The sequence below is a fragment of the Rhincodon typus genome, chromosome 3, assembly GCF_021869965.1.
Source record: "Rhincodon typus isolate 14 chromosome 3, sRhiTyp1.1, whole genome shotgun sequence".
NCBI lineage: Eukaryota > Metazoa > Chordata > Chondrichthyes > Orectolobiformes > Rhincodontidae > Rhincodon > Rhincodon typus.
The window spans coordinates 61001350-61021777 of record NC_063334.1 but is presented as its reverse complement, the minus strand read 5'-3'; the positions used below and the strand labels follow the sequence as shown (position 1 = coordinate 61021777).

Here is a 20428-nt window from a genome sequence, read left to right as displayed (position 1 = left end):
TGGATGCTGAAAACAAGAAACAAACAGCGTATTGGAGAAACTCAGCTGGTCAGGCAGCACCTGTAGTGGGGTGGGGTGGGGGAAGGGGGAGGGGGCGGGGGAGAGAGAGAGAGAAACAGAGTTAATGTTTCAAGTCCAGTATCATTCTTCAGAAATTTTCGGTGAGTGACCTCCATTTGAAGAAGTGAAGGCCAGGTTACTTAAATTGAATGAGAACAGTGCCAAGGATGCTCCACTAATCAGTGGTGTTCTGGGAGGATTGTGGTATTTAAATTGGTAGTGCTTCTAATGGGTCACAGAGATTGCCTTCAATTCAGGTACTACTGTTTTCTTCCTTTGACTAGTGATCAAGGTGGCTATAAAAGAAGTGAAACTGAACTATTCCTGCATGAAGCAACCTAATGACTTAAAAATAATTTATGGTTTGGGTGGCTATGGTGCAGTATCATGATTGTTATCAAGCTTAAACCAGAGGTCCAGACTAATTATTGAGAAATTTGTGCTCAAACCCCTCAATAATTGAGGAATTTAAATGCAATTAATTACATAAATCTCAAATGAAAAGTGAATGCTGGTAACTCTAACACTACTGGATTGCTATAGGTGCAGCTTTTTGGGAGGGTATCATCTGCATTGACCACTGCACAATTCTTGGGGAGACTGTCTTCATTTCAAACTGAGGGCACCATGGATTGGGTTCTATGGCACCATTACTGTGTAAATAAGGTGAAATCTGAAGCAATCTAATATCTCAGCAATACTATCCATAAATTCATCAGCTTCAGCAGTATTACATTCTCTCAAAAATCTATAACCTCATGTTATGCGCCTTGCTGAATGATTAATGTCAAACTGGAATCAACCCTTGTTCAAGGAGGTGTGAGGAGAGTGTATAAAAAGGGCTAAGGGCACTTATAAATGAGTTGCCAATCTGGTGAAGTTAGAACACAGAACCACGTGTGTGTTGCAGGTGCATTGGAAGAGCACCACCTACAAGCTCCCTTCAAATCCTATCATTCCAACTTGGAAATATATTGTCTGCTTCCTCTTTGTCACTGGTTCTAAAACGTTGACTGTTTTTAGTAGCACTATTGATGTACCTGTGTCACATATGGATAATAAGGTGGCTAACTGACACTTGGGGACATTTTGGGATGCGCAATAAACACACGTTTCATAAACAAATAAAAGAAGATCTTGCCTGATCAATGTACCTCAAGTAGGAGGCAGTGTTCATTTTCTTTGGTCTCCTGATATGGCCTGACTTCGCTGTAAGTTCTCTTTATTAGAAGTTGGAATTGACAACTCTTATTGTGAAGCAGGAGGTTTCTTGGAAAGCGAAGGAAAAGCTTGAGTTTGAGCCATTCCATGTAATGCTTGCAGAGATGGTAAAATCTTAATGATGTGGTATTTTTCTATCAAATTTTTGCTATAAAGTGAAAGCACCATTACTTTGCTGTGAAGTTAATATAATTTATATTATCTAACACCTGTATCAAGATAAAACATCACTAGGTGTTTGTAGCATTATATAATGCCGGATAGCAATGAGTTGTTACCAGCAACCAATTTGTGGAAGGTGTTCTGTAGTCCTTTCCAATGGACGACCATATTCATGCTCTAAAGTTGTTGAACTCTGGTGAGTCTGAAAGCTCTAAATTGCCTAAATTAAAATTTTGAGGTGCTGAGCATGAATACTGATTGCATCTTGGTTACAACCCCGCCACATGTCTTGTTTGTCTTGTGCCTTGGTTCTCAGCAGAGCTGACCTATTTTCTCCTATTCAAACCTATCATTAACACCTATTTTGCATTTGAATTTACCACCATTAGCACTCCTTTTTGTATTTTGCTCTGAGCATCATCATCATCATCAAATTTTCCGCTTGCTCTTTCTCCCCTTGTTAACAGCATTTAAAAAATATATTATTTTCCAGTCCCCAACAGTTCCAAAGAAGAGTTATTGGATTTAAAACACTTAACTCTGTTTTTTTCCGCAGATACCATCAGACTTGCTGAGCTTCTTCAGCATTTTCTGTTTTTAATACCAGAATTGGCCCTGATACTGCCACCTAGTGTTAGTCTATTATACAGAATTCTCAGCGCAGAACTGAGCCATTCGGTCAACTGGCTTGTGCTGGTGTATATATACACCACATCATCCTTCTCTCGCTTTAATTATCTCTTCCCACCTGCTTCCTATATCTCACTAACCCCTTCTTTCTTGTAAGGTTTAAGCCTTTCCTTTCTTGACTGCACTCTAAAGAACAATTACGTTAGCTAGCACTGTGTCAAGCTATTTCTTGATATTTGACAATGACGTAAGTTTAAAATGTTTTTAATCATGACCAGACATATAATGTTCAAAAAGTAAACTGTTTTGTGGTTTAAAAAGGCAAATAAATAAGGAACAAAAGCAAAGTTGCTGGAAAAGCTCAGCAGGTCTGGCAACATCTGTGAAGGAGAAAACAGAGTTAACGTTTCGGGTCTGGTGACCCTTCCTCAATAAATAAGGACCCCTTTTCCTAGTTTTGTCAGGGATAGGTTAGACCTGTACTCGTTGGAGTTTGGTAGAATAAGAGACAACCATATGATTCTTGGGGAGCTTGACAAGGTAGATGTGGAGAGGTTGTTTCCCCTTGTGGGTGAATACAAGACCAGATGGCTTAATCTCGTCAAGTGGTTACCCGTTCATGACCAAGATAAGGAGGAATTTTTCCTGAGGGTGCTGAATCTGTGGAGTTCTTCACCATACAGGGCAGTAAATGCTGGGTCATTAAGTATATTCAAGGCTGAGAGACATATATTTTTAATCAGTAAAGAAATCTGGGTTGTGGAGGAAAATGACTAGTCGGCATAGTCTTTAAAAAAAAATTGGAGCCAGACCTTTTCAAGGACAGACATTACGAAATGATTCTAAACAACAGTGTGGAGAAGCTTGGAACTTAATTTTGTAAAGGAATTTGATGCTGCATCAGTTTTAATGTTTAAACTTGAGATGTATATACTTTTTTGCTCCCCAAAGGCATACAGGAGTGCAATGAATTGGAGTTGGCTCAGATCAGCCGTGATCATCTTGAATGAGCGGACTTGAAGGGATACATAGCCTGCACCTGTCCCTGTGTGTGCCTAAGAATCTCGATGTAAAAAGCTTTCCTGAATGAATAGAATTGGCGGAAACTTATCTCTCTGACCTGAGGGCATGGGTTACTTGTGTGGGTGGGGGACAAATTGGGTGAGAATTTTGTTGGACAAGCTTTAAAGGATTCAAACACTTGGGTTGAATATAGTTGTGGGCACACCTTGTACATGAACTTCTCATTTTTAATTCTGCTCAGATTAAGGGTTGTCTGTCAATTTTGTGGATACACCTGGCCATTATGTTCGACGGACTCTCTTGGGCTACACCTGGTGATGCCAGTACAATGGTTTAAAAAGTTCTAATAGTGATAGCATTCAGTTGTATTTACATTTTAGCAATAACACTGGTGCAGCAGTTTGTTTTAGTTGCAGCAGAACCTTAAGCAGCTTCAAGGAGTTGTATTTTGTTCTGATTATTGCTTTTTAAAAAAAACCTTTTGTCAGTCCTTTGAGTAAAGACTAGAAGGGTGTGCAGAACAATCTTAGTTTCTGACATTGCTCAATGAAGATTCCAGCAATCTCAGTTGGCAAAAGCCAAGTATTTATTTTGTGTGTTAACATAACACATCCCAAGTGATATTACTCATTGGATGTTGGAAGCTGTGCTGACTTTTTTAAAAAGAGAAACATTACACCATATAGTGCAATATCTAGTCAACTTCTAAGATGCAGCTGTTTCTAATCAGATTGCTGTCTTAAGGCTATAAAATCTAGTTGCTGTCAATCTGTACAAATGGTTCTTCTTTAGAATTTTGTGACTGCTTTTTCTTTAAGTTTCCTGTCTGTTCAGGTGCAAAGTGGTGTTTTATGAATATGAAAGTAAAATCAGTCAGATTAAAGTGCAATGTGCACAACAAACTTAACTGAGCTGAGACCCAAAACGTGTCGAAGGCTATTTGAGAAGATTTGTAGCTCGGGTTGTTGATGCAGTTGTTGACTTGCTCACTGAGCTGGTAAGTTTGTTTGCAGATGCTTCATCACCATACTAGGTATCATTGTCATCAGTGTGTCTCCGGTGAAGTGTCGGTGTTCTGTCCCAGACAACGTAGCCATCCTAGGACGAGCCAATCAAAGACACACGTGAGAATTCCTGGAGGCCTGGCACTCAAATCGGAACTCCACTAACAAACATGTAGAGCTGGACTCCACATGCCAACTGCTAAGAAACCAATCCGGAAGTGATGCCACCCACCTCAGCAAACTGAGACACACAAATAGCAAGTGGGACAGAATGCCGACGCTTCACCAGAGGTGCACTGGTGATGTTATCTGGTTTGGTGATGTAACATCTGCAGACAAACTTATCAGCTCAGCGAGTGAGTCAACAACCGCATGTCAAAGGCCTCAGATGTTCCATAAGGTATTTTGTGCTGCCCAGGTTTTTAAACTTTACCTGGTAAAGGATGGGCTAAACATCAATGTTTATGCATCGCACTTCAGGAAGTTTGTCACGCTGTCACTACGTGGAGAGAGAATTACATTGACAGTCAAATGTAGGATTAGAGTGTCAGAATCATTATTTTGAGATGACCATTCATACTGTGGATGACATATCAGTAATATACAACAAAATTTGAAATAGGGAACACGGTGTAGATTGATACCTGTTATTTCTTTGTAATCTACAATAAAACTAGATAGTTCTCAAATGATGGTATGCAGATTTTGCTCTTCAAAGCCTGATATTACTGATGCATGATACCAAACAATCACTGGCAATATTCAAATCATCTATACCATCTAAGCATGCCATTTTTGATGATTGTCAAGTATAATTTTAATTCCAGAAATGAGGAACATAAGAATTCGACAAAAACAGAAGGTGCTGGCATAGCTCAGCAGATCTGCCAGCGTCTATGAAGGAAAAAAAGTCAGAGTTATCATTTTGGGTCTGGTAACACTTCCACAGAACTCACCGGAGGGTCACCGGACCTGAAACATTAACTCTGATTTTCTCTCCACAGATGCTGCCAGACCTGCTGAGCTTTCACAGCAACTTTGTTTTTGTTCCTGATTTACAGCAACCGCAGTTCTTTCAGTTTTTATGAAGTTGACTGATGAGAAACTGGAAATATTCCTTCGCCCTTGGACTTGATCGACACATTTTTATTGGCTCTGTTGTAAATTTCAACTGAAACAAGTTGCTCCTTAGAAGGGGTCATAAATGATTCATGAACCTGTCAGGGTGGTAGGGTCAATGGTGGGGTGTCATGGCAGTGGAGGAAATTTGAACAAAGGCTTGGGAAATTCCAAACTAGACAAATGCAAAAACCTGAACGTTACTAAGGTCAACCAAGGATAGGCATCTGAGGATAATACTGCCCACATGCTAAAAAAGGAATTTTGTAACAAAAGACTCTGCTATTATGTTGTGTGGTTGAATCATCTTCCTATGTGAACAATGAAGTGCAGAAATGTACAATTTCTTAAGTTACTAGTACAGAACAGAAATGTTTTGACTCTGAGGATCGACGGTTCATTTACTTAATATGTGAGTGTGCTCCAGTGCCACAAATGACATTATTTAAAATATTTCAGATGACAAAATTCCTTTTATAGCAGAAGTAATTGCATTTAACTGCAATGGTTGTCCACTGGAGTATATTTGCAGAAGTATTCTTTAAATGACATATTTTTTCAGGAGAAAAATACTAGCTTGCCAGGCTGAACTCTTAATCCTGGGATTAGTAGTAGACTGACATTCTGCAAGGATGTGTTCTGATCCTTGTTTGTCTTATTTACTTGTTTATGTATTTGTGTTTGTACTTTTATTCAAGAATAACACCAACTTAGATTCTTAAAAACAGTCTTGAAGCTGTTCATAGGAGTATTAACAACAACATTTATCACTGTGTCACACAAGGAGATATTAAGGCAATGACTAAATCTTTTTTTGAAGAGGGAAGCTTTTAAGGAACATCTGAAGGTTGATAGGCAGAAATGTTTGGCAGAGAATTCCAGAGCTTAGGATTTTGGTGGCCATGTCATCAATTACCAATGGTGAAATGATTAAAATTGACTATGCTTCAAAAGTGTTGAATTGGAGGAGAGCAGCATCTTGGAGGGTTAAAAGACTGCAGCACATTATAGTGATAGGAGGAGCAAAGGAATGGATATATTTGAAATTAGAAAGAAATTCTAAAAATTGAAGCACTGCAACATAGGCCAGAAAATACACGGAATGGGATTTTATGCAAAATTTGATGCAGGCACTATTTTGGATGATCTTGGCACTTTGTGAGGGTTAAAGAAAGATGCATTGGTGTGTGGTCAAATCTGGAGATGATTGATGCATCAATGAGATTTTAATCCAGCAAATGAACTGAGGCAAGGGTTGATTTGGACAATGTTAGAGGTGGAAATAGGCAGTTGTAATGATAGTCTGGATGTGTGCTCTGAAACTCCTTTCTGGTTTAAATATGTTAACAACAAGGTTGCTTAGTTCAGCCCCAGATAGTGGCCAGGAAGAGAGATCCAGGTGATGGAAGGAGACCAAATATTTGACATAAAGGCGACGGATTTGGTCTTCCGAAAACTTCGTTCAAAGAAATTGCTACTTTTCTATGATGGAATGTTGGATAAACAATCTGACAATTTGGAAGTAGTAGAGGGTTTGAGAAAAGAAACGACTGTTTTAAGATATTCCTAGAAGCTTTGTTTCTTTTTCTGCACTCTTCTAATGAGGAGTTTCTGAAAAATAATGGTTGAATCTATATTTTTAAACTGTAGTTACCAAAGTATGGGATGCAGTGGACTGATTAACAATATGATGTTCCATTCGAGTTTACTACAATAAGCAATGTCAGCATTAATGCAAATCATATGCTTAAGATTCAAAAATCCACAGTGCTGATGTTTCTCTTTTATTTTTCACAAACGCTGATACCCATTCCAAATTTAGTTTGGTGAGTAGTTGTTTATTTAAGAAAAGCCCACAAAACTGAAGGATTTCATTAAATTTTCAATAGAATCACACTATCCCTACAGCGTGGAAGCTGGCCATTTGGCCTGTTGAGTTCATACCGACCCTCCGAAGAACATTCTATCCGGACCCACTTCCCTTACCCTATCCCTGTAACCGTATATTGTCCCGTAGCTAATCCACCTAGTCTGCACATCCATGAACGCTATGGGCACTTTAGCATGGCAGTCCACCTGGCCTGCACATCTTTGGACTGTAGGAGGAAACCAGAGCTCCCGGAAGAAACCCACGCAGACACGGGGAGAACGTGCAAACTTGACACACAGTCGCCCAAGGGCAGATTCAAGCCAGGACCCTGGCGTTGTGAGGCAGCAGTGCTAACACTGAGCCACCATGCTGCCCCTTGGCTCTTGAGGGTTTATGGTTGTTGTAAGTTTCTGGTGGGAATATGGCTAAAATAATTTTTTTAAAAGAGTAACTCCCGGTGTGTGCCAAGTTGGAATTCTGAGATGTATCAAGCATCTGTGGTTCATAAGCTTCATTTTTACGATAGATGCTTTAAAGAAAAATGAGACTTAAAAATTAGAATTAATGGGACAGCAATGAGTAAGGACTGTTTACATTGTGAAACATTGTATGAGCATTTTCTTTTGACCAAATGCATGTTCTGAAAATTCTCCCGTGTGGCAATTATGGCTATTTTGTCATATTTTACAGCTGCAAGTTGATTTGTCTTCTGAATGGAATTTTGTGGTTTTCAAGTCATACCTTTAGAAGAAGCTTTATAGTTGGAAATGAATTCTAAAGGTTTTTACGAAACAAAAGGATAAGATTCAGGTGCTAATTAAATGCCAATTGATTTGAGTTTTATTTTGTTGGGCTGTATAGAAAAGATTCATGCTTTATTTAGTCAAGAATTGTGAGGTTTTTCCTTCAATTTTCAGCTTGCTTCAGTTAGAATAATCCCATATTTTTATTTTCAAAAGCCACAATAGTCATCACGTGGTCAGACCAGCAGAATTTTAACCTAATAAATTGTAAGTTAAATTTGTTAATAAATGCAATTGGTATTTGGCCATTGCTTGTGTAATATGACCAACATATCACCTCTTCATAGCGTGCTGAAACTGGAAATACCTGACAGATAAAACCAATAAATGGCGCATCTCATATCATTCCACATTTGAGAGAATGTCAGTGAATTGCACCAATGTTATATCTTGCTGAAGTATTTACTGCAATTTGCTAACCCTTTGAGTGAGGTCAAAATTGTGGATTCATTCAAAGAGCACATGCCAAAAGAAATGTTTTTTCATTATGTAGGAAGGAGAGCGAGAAGATTTGTTATTTTTGTCAGAATATTATAGACAAGCACCACAGCTCATCAAATACTGTAAATAAGTTGGCCAAGTTTCAAAGCATGCCCCATTTTAAAGCCCCATTTAATTTGTTAAAATATAAATATTAACCATTTAGTGTCATCAGAATGTTACAAAAAGAATGCAGTAAAGAAACTGAAGAAGTAACTTAAAATGTGACTTTTCTGTATTTGTTAAAAGTTGAGTTTGTTCTACCCTACTGCATCAGTTGGTTCATGCTGTGTAAAAGCAACAATTCTACCATCCAGAATTAAGAAATATAACTTAAGGTAGCACCCCTTCCAAGAGATTTTAGGCTCTAGAGTCAAATGTTCTTCCTCCTCCACATGCTACACACAATTTGTGCCTACCAATCTCTTTCTAGTTAGGTCCTGTTTCATCAATTTTGCAACTCCAGCCCTCCAAGCAGGATAAGTTGTAGCGATTCGCATCTCTCAAATTGAAATATTCCAGTTTATTAATTTTGGCTTTTGGAGTAAGCACCATTTGTGATGTTTTGTTCCGAGCTTGGACTGAATTATTTTTGAGCCTTGCTATAAATGTAAACTACAATTTACACAGTTGCCAATTTTATCTTAACTGAGTTAATACAGTTGACATTCTTGCTACTAAAATTGCAGATGGAGGTAGTTCTTTCTTTTCCTTTTGTATTCATCACCAAACAACTTCATTGTAGTCACCCTGGACTATGTTTATTTTTGAGAATTGGTGAGCGATCATTCAGTTTAAACCAAAATGACCTTCCACGATAAGATCTAATTTGTAAGCAATTGTCAAACTCCAATGAAATTACCATGTTAAGGAGCCAAAACCAGTCATTTGTAAAGGTTCGTTATGTACATGTCTTTGTTCCTGCATCATCTTTAGAGTTGTACTGTTTTTAGTTTGTATTGCCTTGCTTCATTCTTCTTACCAAAATGATTCTACTGCACTTCTCTGTATTCAGGCTCATCTGCCATAAGACATAGGAGCGTAATTAGGCTATTCAGCCCCATCGAGTCTGCTCCATCATTCAATCATGGCTGATATGTTTCTCAACCCCATTCTCCAGCCTCTTCATGTAGTCCTTGATTGCACTAGTGTTTTATATTTTGAAGAATATTACTGTTCTCTCAATTCATAATACATTGGGTTTTTTTGTCATCTGAGATTTTTGAATTTGTGTCCTGTACACCCAAGTCTAAGTCATTAATATATATCAATGATAGCAGTGGTTCTAGCATCAATTTCTGTGAACCCCATTACTTATCTTCCAGAATGGTCTACACATTTGGAATTTCACTGCTTGGTCCCAGTGTCTAACATATTCCTTTTCCACGTTCTACTACAGGCATGGGACCCGATGTGCAGGAGAAGTAGCTGCTGTTGCAAACAATTCGCATTGCACGATAGGAGTTGCTTACAATGCCAAGATTGGAGGTTTGTGAAATCTTCTAAGTCTAAAATGAAACCAATGATCTGCAAAGGATAGCCTGCACTCTGTGGCTACCTTCTTTTAAAACTTCACTTTTTTTAGTGCATTGTTTACTTTGGAGAGTTTTTGCGGGTAGGGGAACACAAATATATGGTAGAGGCAAGGGAAGGAAAGGAAGGATGGGATATTTAGTCTGGAACACCATCTGTTCACCTCTTGGTCCAAGATCAAAAGTTCAATCTGTACTGATGGAATGAATGTCATCTTTCCCTGCCAAATGATAAGGATACAGTGTGGAGATGGATTTGAAAATCTCCAATTTCTGCACAGTGGATTTGAATTCACAATTAATTCCTTGAATGTGTCTGGATAGTTTACTACAGCAAGTTCCTATTAGACAAAATAATAAATGGAGTTTCGTTAGCGGCCTTATAGTGTATGAACGTTTTATTTAATATTAATCCTAATACAGTAAAGTTCAACATTGTTTTGCATTTCTGTCTTATAAATGCTATTGCTGAAATTGTAGACCGTAGCAAGGTTGCCACCAGTGGGATGAAATAGTCTGTCAACAATAAACTGGTCAAATCTGTTGATGGAGAAAATGCAAAGGAAATTGAATAGAGAATTCAACATTAAAAAGAACCAATTTGTGCTTGTAAAAGGCAAGAATTCAACATGTCAATGTGGCAACCATGGACAGTTAAAGGAGAAAGAGAATATAAAGATAAAACATACCAATTTGTTTAAAAGACAATTATTGTAATTGGAAGAGATGTAATGTGTAGCAAGTTGTTAAAAAGCAGACAAGAATGGAGAATGAAAAGAAACGCATGAGGCCTCAAAATCATCACAATCTTTTACAAATATATTAAGATGAAGAAGATAGAATCATTGTGGCCCCTTGAACACTGATCATCATGATGTTATCAATGAAAATCAGAAAATGGCAGGTGCACTAATTAATTTGCTTGGTTAATAGATATCACTGGGAAATTATTATTGAATTGGAAAACTATGAGCGTCAATATTTAAGAATAGAATGACTGAATACCTCTAAAAATGTCCAGCTGATTAGAGAGTGCTGGCATGGAATTGTAAAAGGTAGCTCATGCCTAACAAATCTGAATTTTTTTAAACAAATGGCAGAAGTAGTGAATATGAAGAAGGCATTTTGAAAATGTTTCTCACAAGAGACAGTTACCTACAGTCAACTGTAATGGAACTAAAAACAAATTGTTGATCCAGCCAGAAAACTGACTGAGCAAAGGTGATGGGTGCCCGTTTCTATTCCTGGGTCAAGAACAGAGCTTGGAAAGCTGCTGGCTTTGTGAACCCAGGCTTTAAAAATGGCCACCCACACTTCACATGCTTGGTCTGTGTGTGAATGGGCTGGAATGGTAATTGGGCCAGGAGACCCAGGAAGATTTTTTGAAAATTTCTGCCTCAGGACCTGGGTTGGTTGGAAAGCCTCCATGGGGACCTGGCACTGTAAGCAAAGTTGTAAAAATCACAATTAAAACAGAAACCATCCCTCCAGCTCTGACCCCCTCAGTCTCTTTGCCAGCCAATGACCCTACACTTACCTCAATGGCCCTTCATATCCTGTGCCACCCTTTACTCATATACCTATATATCCAACCTCCCTGGCCCCTCCTATCTCTTAAGCTTCCTGTTTTGTCCTTGACCCTTTATAGCCCCTGCAAAACTCAGTGCTAACTCAGCCCTAATCACATCTTTGACCTTGTTATGCTAACTAACCTATTATGTGACATATACAGGAAGTAAAATTACCAGCCTGTTGGTTTTGTCACTACTGAGGGGGGAAAAAAGCACGCTGTCATTCATACAAAATCAGCATCTAGTACATGAAATGGCAAGAACAATTGCTCAAGAAATCAAATTTAGCTGTTCAGTTACTTATATAAACCAAAGTTTCATTTATGGCTAATACTTTAGTCAAACATTTCCCTCAAGTAATTAAAAAAACTTTTGAATAAACATTTGCATTAAATAAACAGATGGAACTATTTACCAATAGACATTCCATTGTGAAAATGATAGTTTGAGAGAGCAGTCATGTAGCACAAATCTTAAAGTAGTTTAATGTAGGCGGGCACTGTCGAATACCTGAGCAGCATTTTAAATTCATCTTTTTTATTTGGACAGTTTTTTGCCAACATTGCAAATCCCAATGAGTTTATGCAAGTTCAGGCACATTCATACCTTTTCACAATGCTGAAATTTGCCTTGCCTGTCACAAAGTGTCCCTCACCTCCATGAAAGACCTCCCAGGAGCAAATACGAAGGGGTACCTTATCTCTGCAAAAAGTGGGAAGTGTAAAATATTCCTCCCATACTCGCTCCCACATATTTCCTGTGCCAACTTGTGCAACCTAGTGCACTCTGCCCATTCCATATGCCCCATGCCAACTTCATGCCTACTTCCAGGCACCATCCTTTCCCTGTTCACCTATAATACCAATGCATTGAGTACCCTGGAGAAGTAGAGTTTCAATAATACTCAAGAAGCTCAACATTTATCCAGGATAAAACAGCCGGCTTAATTGGTACCCTATTTAATGCCTTCGATATTTACCCCTTCTACCACCAACACACAATGACAACAGCATATAACGTGTCCAAAGAATGGATTTTAAAAAAATCCATATGTACCTATGCATACAAGAGAAACGATACAGGTGTAAGTTAGTTGGGTTAGCCATGGGAAATGCAGCGTCATGGGATGGGGGTGGTGGGGGGGGTAGGTATGTGTGGGATGCTCTTCTGAGGGTCGGTGTGGACTGAGTGGGCTGAATGGCTTGCTTCCACATTGTAGGGTTCTGTGAAAGGTCTGTTACATAAATTTCGATTTTGTAGATTATACTATTTTGAGAAAAATGTTGTTATCTTTAATTATTTCTTCAAGGATGCAAGTGTTGCTGCTAGGGCTCGCTTTTATTGTTTATCCCTACTTGGTCCTTGAGAAGGTGATGGTGGCGAGCCACATTTTGAATGGCAATATGGTCCCAAATCGAGATGTGGTGTGGCTTGAAACGGAACTTGCAGGTGGTTGTGGTTGTGGTGTTTTCATACATCTGCTCCTCTTGTCCTTTTAGGTGGATGTGGTTGCAAGTTTGGAAAGTGTTGTCAACGGAGTCTCAATATTTATATATCTGGTCAAATGCAGTTTTTGGTCAATGATATTGAGGGCTTCTGAGATGGTGATAAGACCATAAGAAATAGGAGCATGAGTATGAACATATTTGGCCCCTCGAGCATGCTCTGTCATTCATTAGGCTCACGGCTGATCTGACATTTCTCCCATCTGTTTTTTGGGTGACACAGTGGCACAATGGTTATCACTGCTGCCTTACAATGCCAAGGACCCGTGTTTGATTCCAGCCTTGGTTGACTGTTTATGTGAAGTTTGCATGTTCTATATGTGCTTGCATAGGTTTCTTCCCACCGTCCAATGATGTGCAGATTGGCCATGCTTAAAAATTTCCTGGTGGTGTCAGGAAATTTTAGGTGTTAGGTGAGTTAGCCATGCTGTTGATCGAGATTTGGCTAAATGTCCAAGTTGGATTTATCCTGCCTGTTTGGACTGGATGTCCCTGGGATTTTTCTGCAGTCATGCATTGAATTAATTGAGGACTGTAATCTCTGATGCTGGTGACCTCAGGAGAAGGCCAAGATGGATCATCCATTCAACTTTTCTGTCTGAAGATTAAGGCTTCAGTCCTGTCTTTTGCCATGATGTATGGGGGTTCCGCTGTTCGTTGAAGATGGAGATATTTGTGGAACCATCTCCTTCAGTGAGTTGGTTAATTGTGTACCACCATTCATGACGATGGCAGGATGGCATAACTTCGATCTAGTCTGTTGATTACTTTCACCTATCTGAAAGTTTAAATAAAAATTGAAGAATATTAAGTGCTTTTAAGTTGGCTTTCTTTGCGAATATTTCTTTTTTCGAATATGAAACCAAACAGAGAATAGATTATTTCAAGTATGGTAACATTGCATGATACAAAATTGATCAATTATCTCATAAGAGATCCTCTAGTGAAGAGTAATCATTAACATTAGAGAATTTCACATTGAGTTACAGGTTGATAAACTTGGGTGGGAAATCATTGTTTTAACCATCAATAAAGAACATGACAAAGGGGTGAACATAGAGTTGGCAAAAGTCAACTGGCAAAATAAATTAAAAGTCAAGACCGTAAATGAGCAATGGCTGACATAAGGAAATATTTCTTAACTTCCAGCAAAGATATATTAAAATTGAGGAATACTGTAGAAGAAAGACAATTGAGGAAATTAACTGTGCCATCAAATCAAAAGAATAGGAGTACAATGCTATGAAGATTAGTAGTATGTCTAAGGATTTTAGAAAACAACCAAGGATTGTTTAGGGAGAAAACGGAATTCATATTTCTTGCCAATTTATTTAAATGGGCGGTGAGACCTTCTACAAGTATATAATAAGAGAGAAAGTAGCTAAGGCAGATGTTTGTCCCTGTGAATGATTTGGTTTGGAACTAAGGCAATCTCCTAAATATCGAACAGATTTTTGATACCTTACTTTTTGCTTGAAGACACCAAAATCTCAATTGTATACAATCAGGGAACGAAAGGGAGGGGTGACCTTTGAAACAATAATTATCACTAGAGGGGAAAAGGGATCAGGCAAACTAATGGGATTAAAAGCTGACCAGACCCTAACCCTAACTGCCTGCATTCTAAGGTCAACAGGTGTGAAGCTGGAAAAGCACAGCTCCATCAGTCCTGATGAAGGGTTTTGGCCCAAAACATTGACTTCCCTGCTCCTCGGATGCTGTCTGACCTGCTGTGCTTTTCCAGCTCCACATTTATTGACTCTGGCTTCCAACATCTGCAGTCCTTACTGTCTCCAAGCCTGCATCCTAAAGTCTTAGAAGTCAAACATTTGTTGTAATCTTCCAAAATTCCCTCAATTGTAGAAAGGTCCTAACTGATTGAAACACCACAAACAGGTCATCCTGTTCAAGAAAGGAGGGAGATGGAAAGCAGGAAACATTTGGTCAGCTAACACAATATCAATCATTGGGAAAATGTTGCAATCTGCTGTTAAAGAATTAGTAGCAGGACATTTAGAAAATCACTCTACAATCTAGTAAGCTTGGTTTTATGGAAGTAATTTTGGTTGACAAAATTGTTAGAAATGTAATGAGCAAGGTGGATAAAGGCGAACTCATGGATATAGTGTATTTGGATTTCTAAAAGTATTTTATAATGTGCTCCATAAACATTCACTGCACAAGATCAGGGCAAGCATTTCGAAAATGATAGAGGTTCCCTTTGCACCACCTGCAGAGTCAGTAGCCAATGTATTATCTAAGGTGTGTTTATTGCGATGAGATGGGTCCCCTTAACTTCACTCAAGAAGTCGTCCCACCCCAGAATGCACTTAGCCAATTTGAATAGCTAGCAGCTGTCTGGTCCCAGCATGGTAAAATCTGCAGTGGACAGGACTGGGACTGCAATCCCTGAAAACAGTCTCTAGAGTCTGCACCCTAGGAGTCAGGGCCAGGTAACTAGGGCATCAAGGAGGTGCTGTGAGGTTGTGGGAATGTGCCCATGTGCCTCCTGGTAGAGAAATGGAGGTAAGAGGTGTGTAGGGAGCATCCATGGGAGTGCTGTGGGGTGAACTTGCTGTGGGGTGCCACCAAGACTTGCAGCTTCTAAGTTATAAGTGACCTTCCTAAACTTCCTTCCAAATGCATTATCTCACATTTATGTGCTGATCTTCACTTTGCCGTTTATTTGCTATTCTGCAAGTTTATTTCTAACTTGTTGCAGTCCTCCCAATATTAATTATTTCCCCATCCCAAAATCTGGCCCATATCTGCAAATTGCAAATTTAAGTTTTGATTCCGAAGTCACATGGTGAACAAATATGGTCCCCATACTGATCCGTGTGAAATACCATGTCCCACTTTCTGCAACTCTGAATAACTACCCCTCACTACAACTGTTTTTTGCCTTGAAGTTAGTGAGCAATCCATTCTGACGTTAGTGTCTTGAGTACCCAGTCTCTAACCTGATTCATTAGGCTGTTATGGGGTGACTAAACAAAGGCCTTCCGAAAATCCAGAAAATTGCATTTGCAATTGCATTTTTTTTCCACTGTGGTACCTTCTCAAAAATTTCAGTATGATTGGTCAAGTAGGATTTTTAAAAAACGTCCATGCCAGTTCTTCAGTGCCATTTTATGTCCCCTTGCATGTCACTTTTATTTTAAACAGATTATTAAAAGTATAGCCTCTATCTCTCTTCCTTTTGAGCCATTAAAATGCATAGATCCAGTCCAAGGTGATGTCGGCTTTTTATAACTTTTGAGTTTACATTTATTCAATACACCTCCTTTCTTATGTTCTGAAGGCACTTGTCTCATTGCTTATATTAACATTCATGTGTTGACCTGCTCTATCTCCCTGATAAATACCAAAGCAGCATAATTAACTAATATTTCTGCCACCACCTCATTCTTACCAGTGGTATTTTCTATTATTCTATCTAATACTTAATGGTTTTATTCCCATCCCAGCCTTCCTTCCATTATTGGTGTATTCTTATTTTGTTTTATGTTTTTTGGCAAGTTAATTTCATAGATTCTCTTAATGTTTCTAATTATTTTGATCACTTTCTTAATCTCGTTGTATTCGGTTTTATCACATGCTCCTCTGCTACCAAGGTGCTTAATGTATCCTCCTTTCTGAAACTCAATTACTTCCCTGTGTCCTTAATTGTGCATAGGCTCCTGTTAGTACTTATTTCTTTCTGTTTAATAGAATATATATTTCCTGTATTTGGCTAAACACCATTTTAAATGTTTTCCATTGTTGTTCTACATCATGGTTTATTAGTATTTTTGCCCATTCTGTCGTACCGAGTTCTAGTTGCAGCTTTTCAAAATCAACTTTTCTCCCATCTATTAAAATGGCTTGACCTCGCTTATGTTATTCTCAATTAAAGGCCTTAAAGGGCATTGTTTTAGGCTCCCTATTGCCTACTTTTATTTCTCTTGCGTGGTCCGGCTCACTTCCCATAATTAGGTCTAATAATAATTGTTATCATCTTGCCTTGTGCTTCTAAGCATATAGGTTAGCCATGAACAGTGGAGTCTGCCAAGGATTAGTGCTGGGGCTTCAACTATGTACAATCCACATTAATGACTTTGACAAAGAGGAGAGTACTGTAGCTAAGTTTGCTGATATTGCAAAGCTGGGTGGAAGTATAAACACTGAGGAGGACACAAAAGCTGCAAAGAGATATAGACAAGTCAAGTCAGTGGGGAACAGTGTAGCATTGTCAATGACACCATCGCTTTGGAGAGTAGCCTAAAAAGGCAGTAATTGACTGGGTTGGGATTTGTCCTGTATTTTGTGGACAGGTCATATCTAGGCAAGTTTCCATATTTGTCAGGTAGATGTCAGTGTTGTAACTGTACTGAAAAAGTTTGGCTATTGGCGTAGCCACTGGAACATAATTCTTCAGTATTGTTGTCAGAACATCGGGGCTCATAGACTTTGCAATATCCAACACTTGCAGCCATTTCTTAATATTGTGTGGAGTGAACTGAAATGGTTGAAGACTGGTATATGTAATGCTGGGGGACCTTTGGAGGAGGTAAAGATTGGGCTGATCTGAGGAAAGGTGGATACAAGTACTTCAGCCTTGACATTTGCACAGTTGTGCTGGGCTCCCCTGTCATTAGGATATGGAAATTGTGAAGCCTGTTAGTTGGTTAATTGTCTACCGTAATTTACACTGGGATATTGTAGAAATGTAGAGCTGTTGCGAGATCATTTAGCCCTGACTGTTGTATATTTCTGTTTGGCATTAATGTAGTCCTATGTTGTAGTTAAACTGAAGTGGCATCTCACTTTTAGATATAACTAGTACTGTTCCTGGTATGCTTTTACTTTTTTTTTTCAAACCAGAATTGATCTCCTGGCTTGATGGTAACTGTAGAGTGGCGATTGTGCTCAGCCATGAAATTACAGGTCGTAGTTGAATGCAATTGTGCTGCTATAGATGGCCCATAGCACCTATTGCCTAGTTTTGTGTTGCTAGATCTGCTCATAATCTGACCCATTCAATACAGTGGGAGTGCCAAACAAGATGAAGGGTCTCCTCAATGTGAAAATGGGACATCATTTCCACAGTGGCTGACTGAGCAGTGGTAACTGCCATGGACAGATACCACTAACAGATTGATGAAGACAAGTTGAAGTAAATTTTTTCCTCTTGGTTCCCTCACAACAGGTTACAGACCTGATCTCCTAGCTGTGTCCTTTATGGCCATCTTGGTCAATAATGGCGCACCTGACATTGAAGTCCCCTATACAGACTACATCCTGTGTTTTTGCAAGCCCAGTGCTGCTTCCAATTGGTGTGCAACATTGAGGACTACTGACTCATTAGCTGAAGGAGGGTGGTAGATCTCAATCTCCAGGAAGTTTCCATGCCCACGAGACTTAATGGGTACAAATTCATGTTGAGGTATCCCAAGCCAGCTCCCTTCTGACTCTATACAATGGTGTTACCACCCCTTGTGAATCTGATCAGTTCCTGTGACATGACAACTGCTGGAATGATGGTGGTGTTGCCTGTAGTGTGTGATTCTGCTTGTATGACTGTCTCAGGCTGTTACTTGACTTGGTTGTGGGCCAACTCTCCCAATTCTGGCAGAAGTCCCTGGATAATACTAAGAAGGATGGTGTTTGCCATTGTCATTTCTGGTGCCTAGACCCAGGTCGGATTTCATTTGTTTCTCTGGATTGTGTAGCAGTTTGATACAACACTGCTTTTGTTGCTATGTACCATTTTGGATCATCCAAGGAAGGGGTTGGAGGAGAAGATTGGGACCTGGGAGGGGAAATGCTCCTGGATCCTCCACACTCCATGGAATTTCCCCCACCCGCCCGCACTCTCCCCACCAATGAACTGTGCTCCCCCACCAACCCTGTCTGATTCCGGTTTATGTGTTGTTCCTGATTTGAGCACATGCTCAGTTTGCTCATAATGCAATGATGTAGAGTGCCTGGAACCATGAGCATACATGTTTTCAAGCGAGATGCATGCAAAGCTGTCCCACATTTGTGGTGTCAGTAGACACTGCCTTGATATAACTGAGTGGTTTGCAAGACCATTTCAGAGAGCGGTTAAAAGTTGTCTTATTCCTGCGGATCTGCAATCACATTTAAGCCTGACCAGGCAAAGATGCCAGATTTCTTTTCCCTAAAGAGCATTAATGAACCAGATGGGTTTTTATGGATTAAAGCTAGATATTATTGAGTTCAGATTTCACTATCTGACATTGGCTTGAATCAAATGTCCCCAGAATATTAGCCAGGTTATGTTGTTTGCTGTGCTACGGTTGCCTTCTCATTTATAGGAAATGGTGTTTTCCACACCTAAATATTTTATTACGTTAATCACTTCAATTAGTTCATGAATCAACTTTCTAATCTTGATGGAGCAAAAATTCAAAATGACCCAATGGATCACTGGCACAACTGGTTAACACATCTATGGATCAGAAGATTGTAAGTTTGAATTTCTTTTAGGTCCTGTCAAGGCACAGTGGTAGTTTCCCACCTCTGGACTGGGAGGCCCGGGTTCAAGTACTGCCTGCTCCAGGGGTGTGTAATGACATCTCTGAACAGGTTGATTAGAAAAATGGGTATGCCCCTCTCGATAATGTCATGCCCAAACTGAATGTAATATTCCAGATTGGGTCAGTACCACTTTGTCCCCTTTACATAAAGCACCCAGCTTCAGGACAGCTAGTTATCTGGTATCCAATTTGCAACCAAATGTTCATGTTCTTTCAGCCTGAGTGCTGTCTGTTATGCAGAAAAACTATGATGCAGACCACCTGCCTAATTACTAGGATGTGAAAGCTGTAAGAGCTCAGACTTTGTTGTCTCAGCAGCTGATCTCTCTTTCAAAATTGTGGCCTGCAATTTTTTGTTTTAAACTAAAAGGCTCCTGATACGTTCTGCATCGTGCATGCCAGGTTGGCAGGATTAGGAACAGTATCCACAGATGTCAAGTGTACAGTGATATTGCCAGAACTGTTTTTGTGCTTTGTCATTAAACAAATCTTCAGTGTTACTCAACTGCAGGTGCATAGTCCATTCCAGCTCCAAATATGCAGAAAAGATGACAAACTGGTGTTGGAAGCCTCAGGAAATTTTTTTCTGAATTCTATACCGGTGCATTCCTTATCTACAGCTGATTTCAAATAACTGTGGTTGATGTTAGTAACTAAATAATAAGGGCTGTGCAGTTGTAATTTTAGGTTAACATCTGGGCCCATTCTTTCTCTGTTTTTTTTTCCAAGCTAAGCTTGACAGTAGACTTTTGGAACAGCCTGAATATAAACTGTCTAGTAGTATAACTATCTTATTCATTATGGGGCACGCAAGGTGGAGCTGCATTACGGGTAGGTAGAAAATCAGATTGGAATTTGTTCTTTCTTTGGTTAGTTTGGAATTGTTATTCTGCACTTAAGACA

At 39.3% G+C, this 20428-nt stretch overlaps 1 protein-coding gene across 3 annotated transcripts in view; it reads left to right on the top strand.

Moving 5' to 3' along the window:
* Positions 1-20428, top strand: part of pcsk5b (proprotein convertase subtilisin/kexin type 5b) — a 355500-nt gene that overhangs the window by 79378 nt on the left and 255694 nt on the right. For all 3 annotated transcript variants that reach the window (XM_048595072.1, XM_048595074.1, XM_048595073.1), the window contains exon 6: positions 9772-9860. In XM_048595072.1, coding sequence (XP_048451029.1) covers positions 9772-9860 — 89 coding nt within the window. The remainder of the gene's footprint in view (positions 1-9771; positions 9861-20428) is intronic.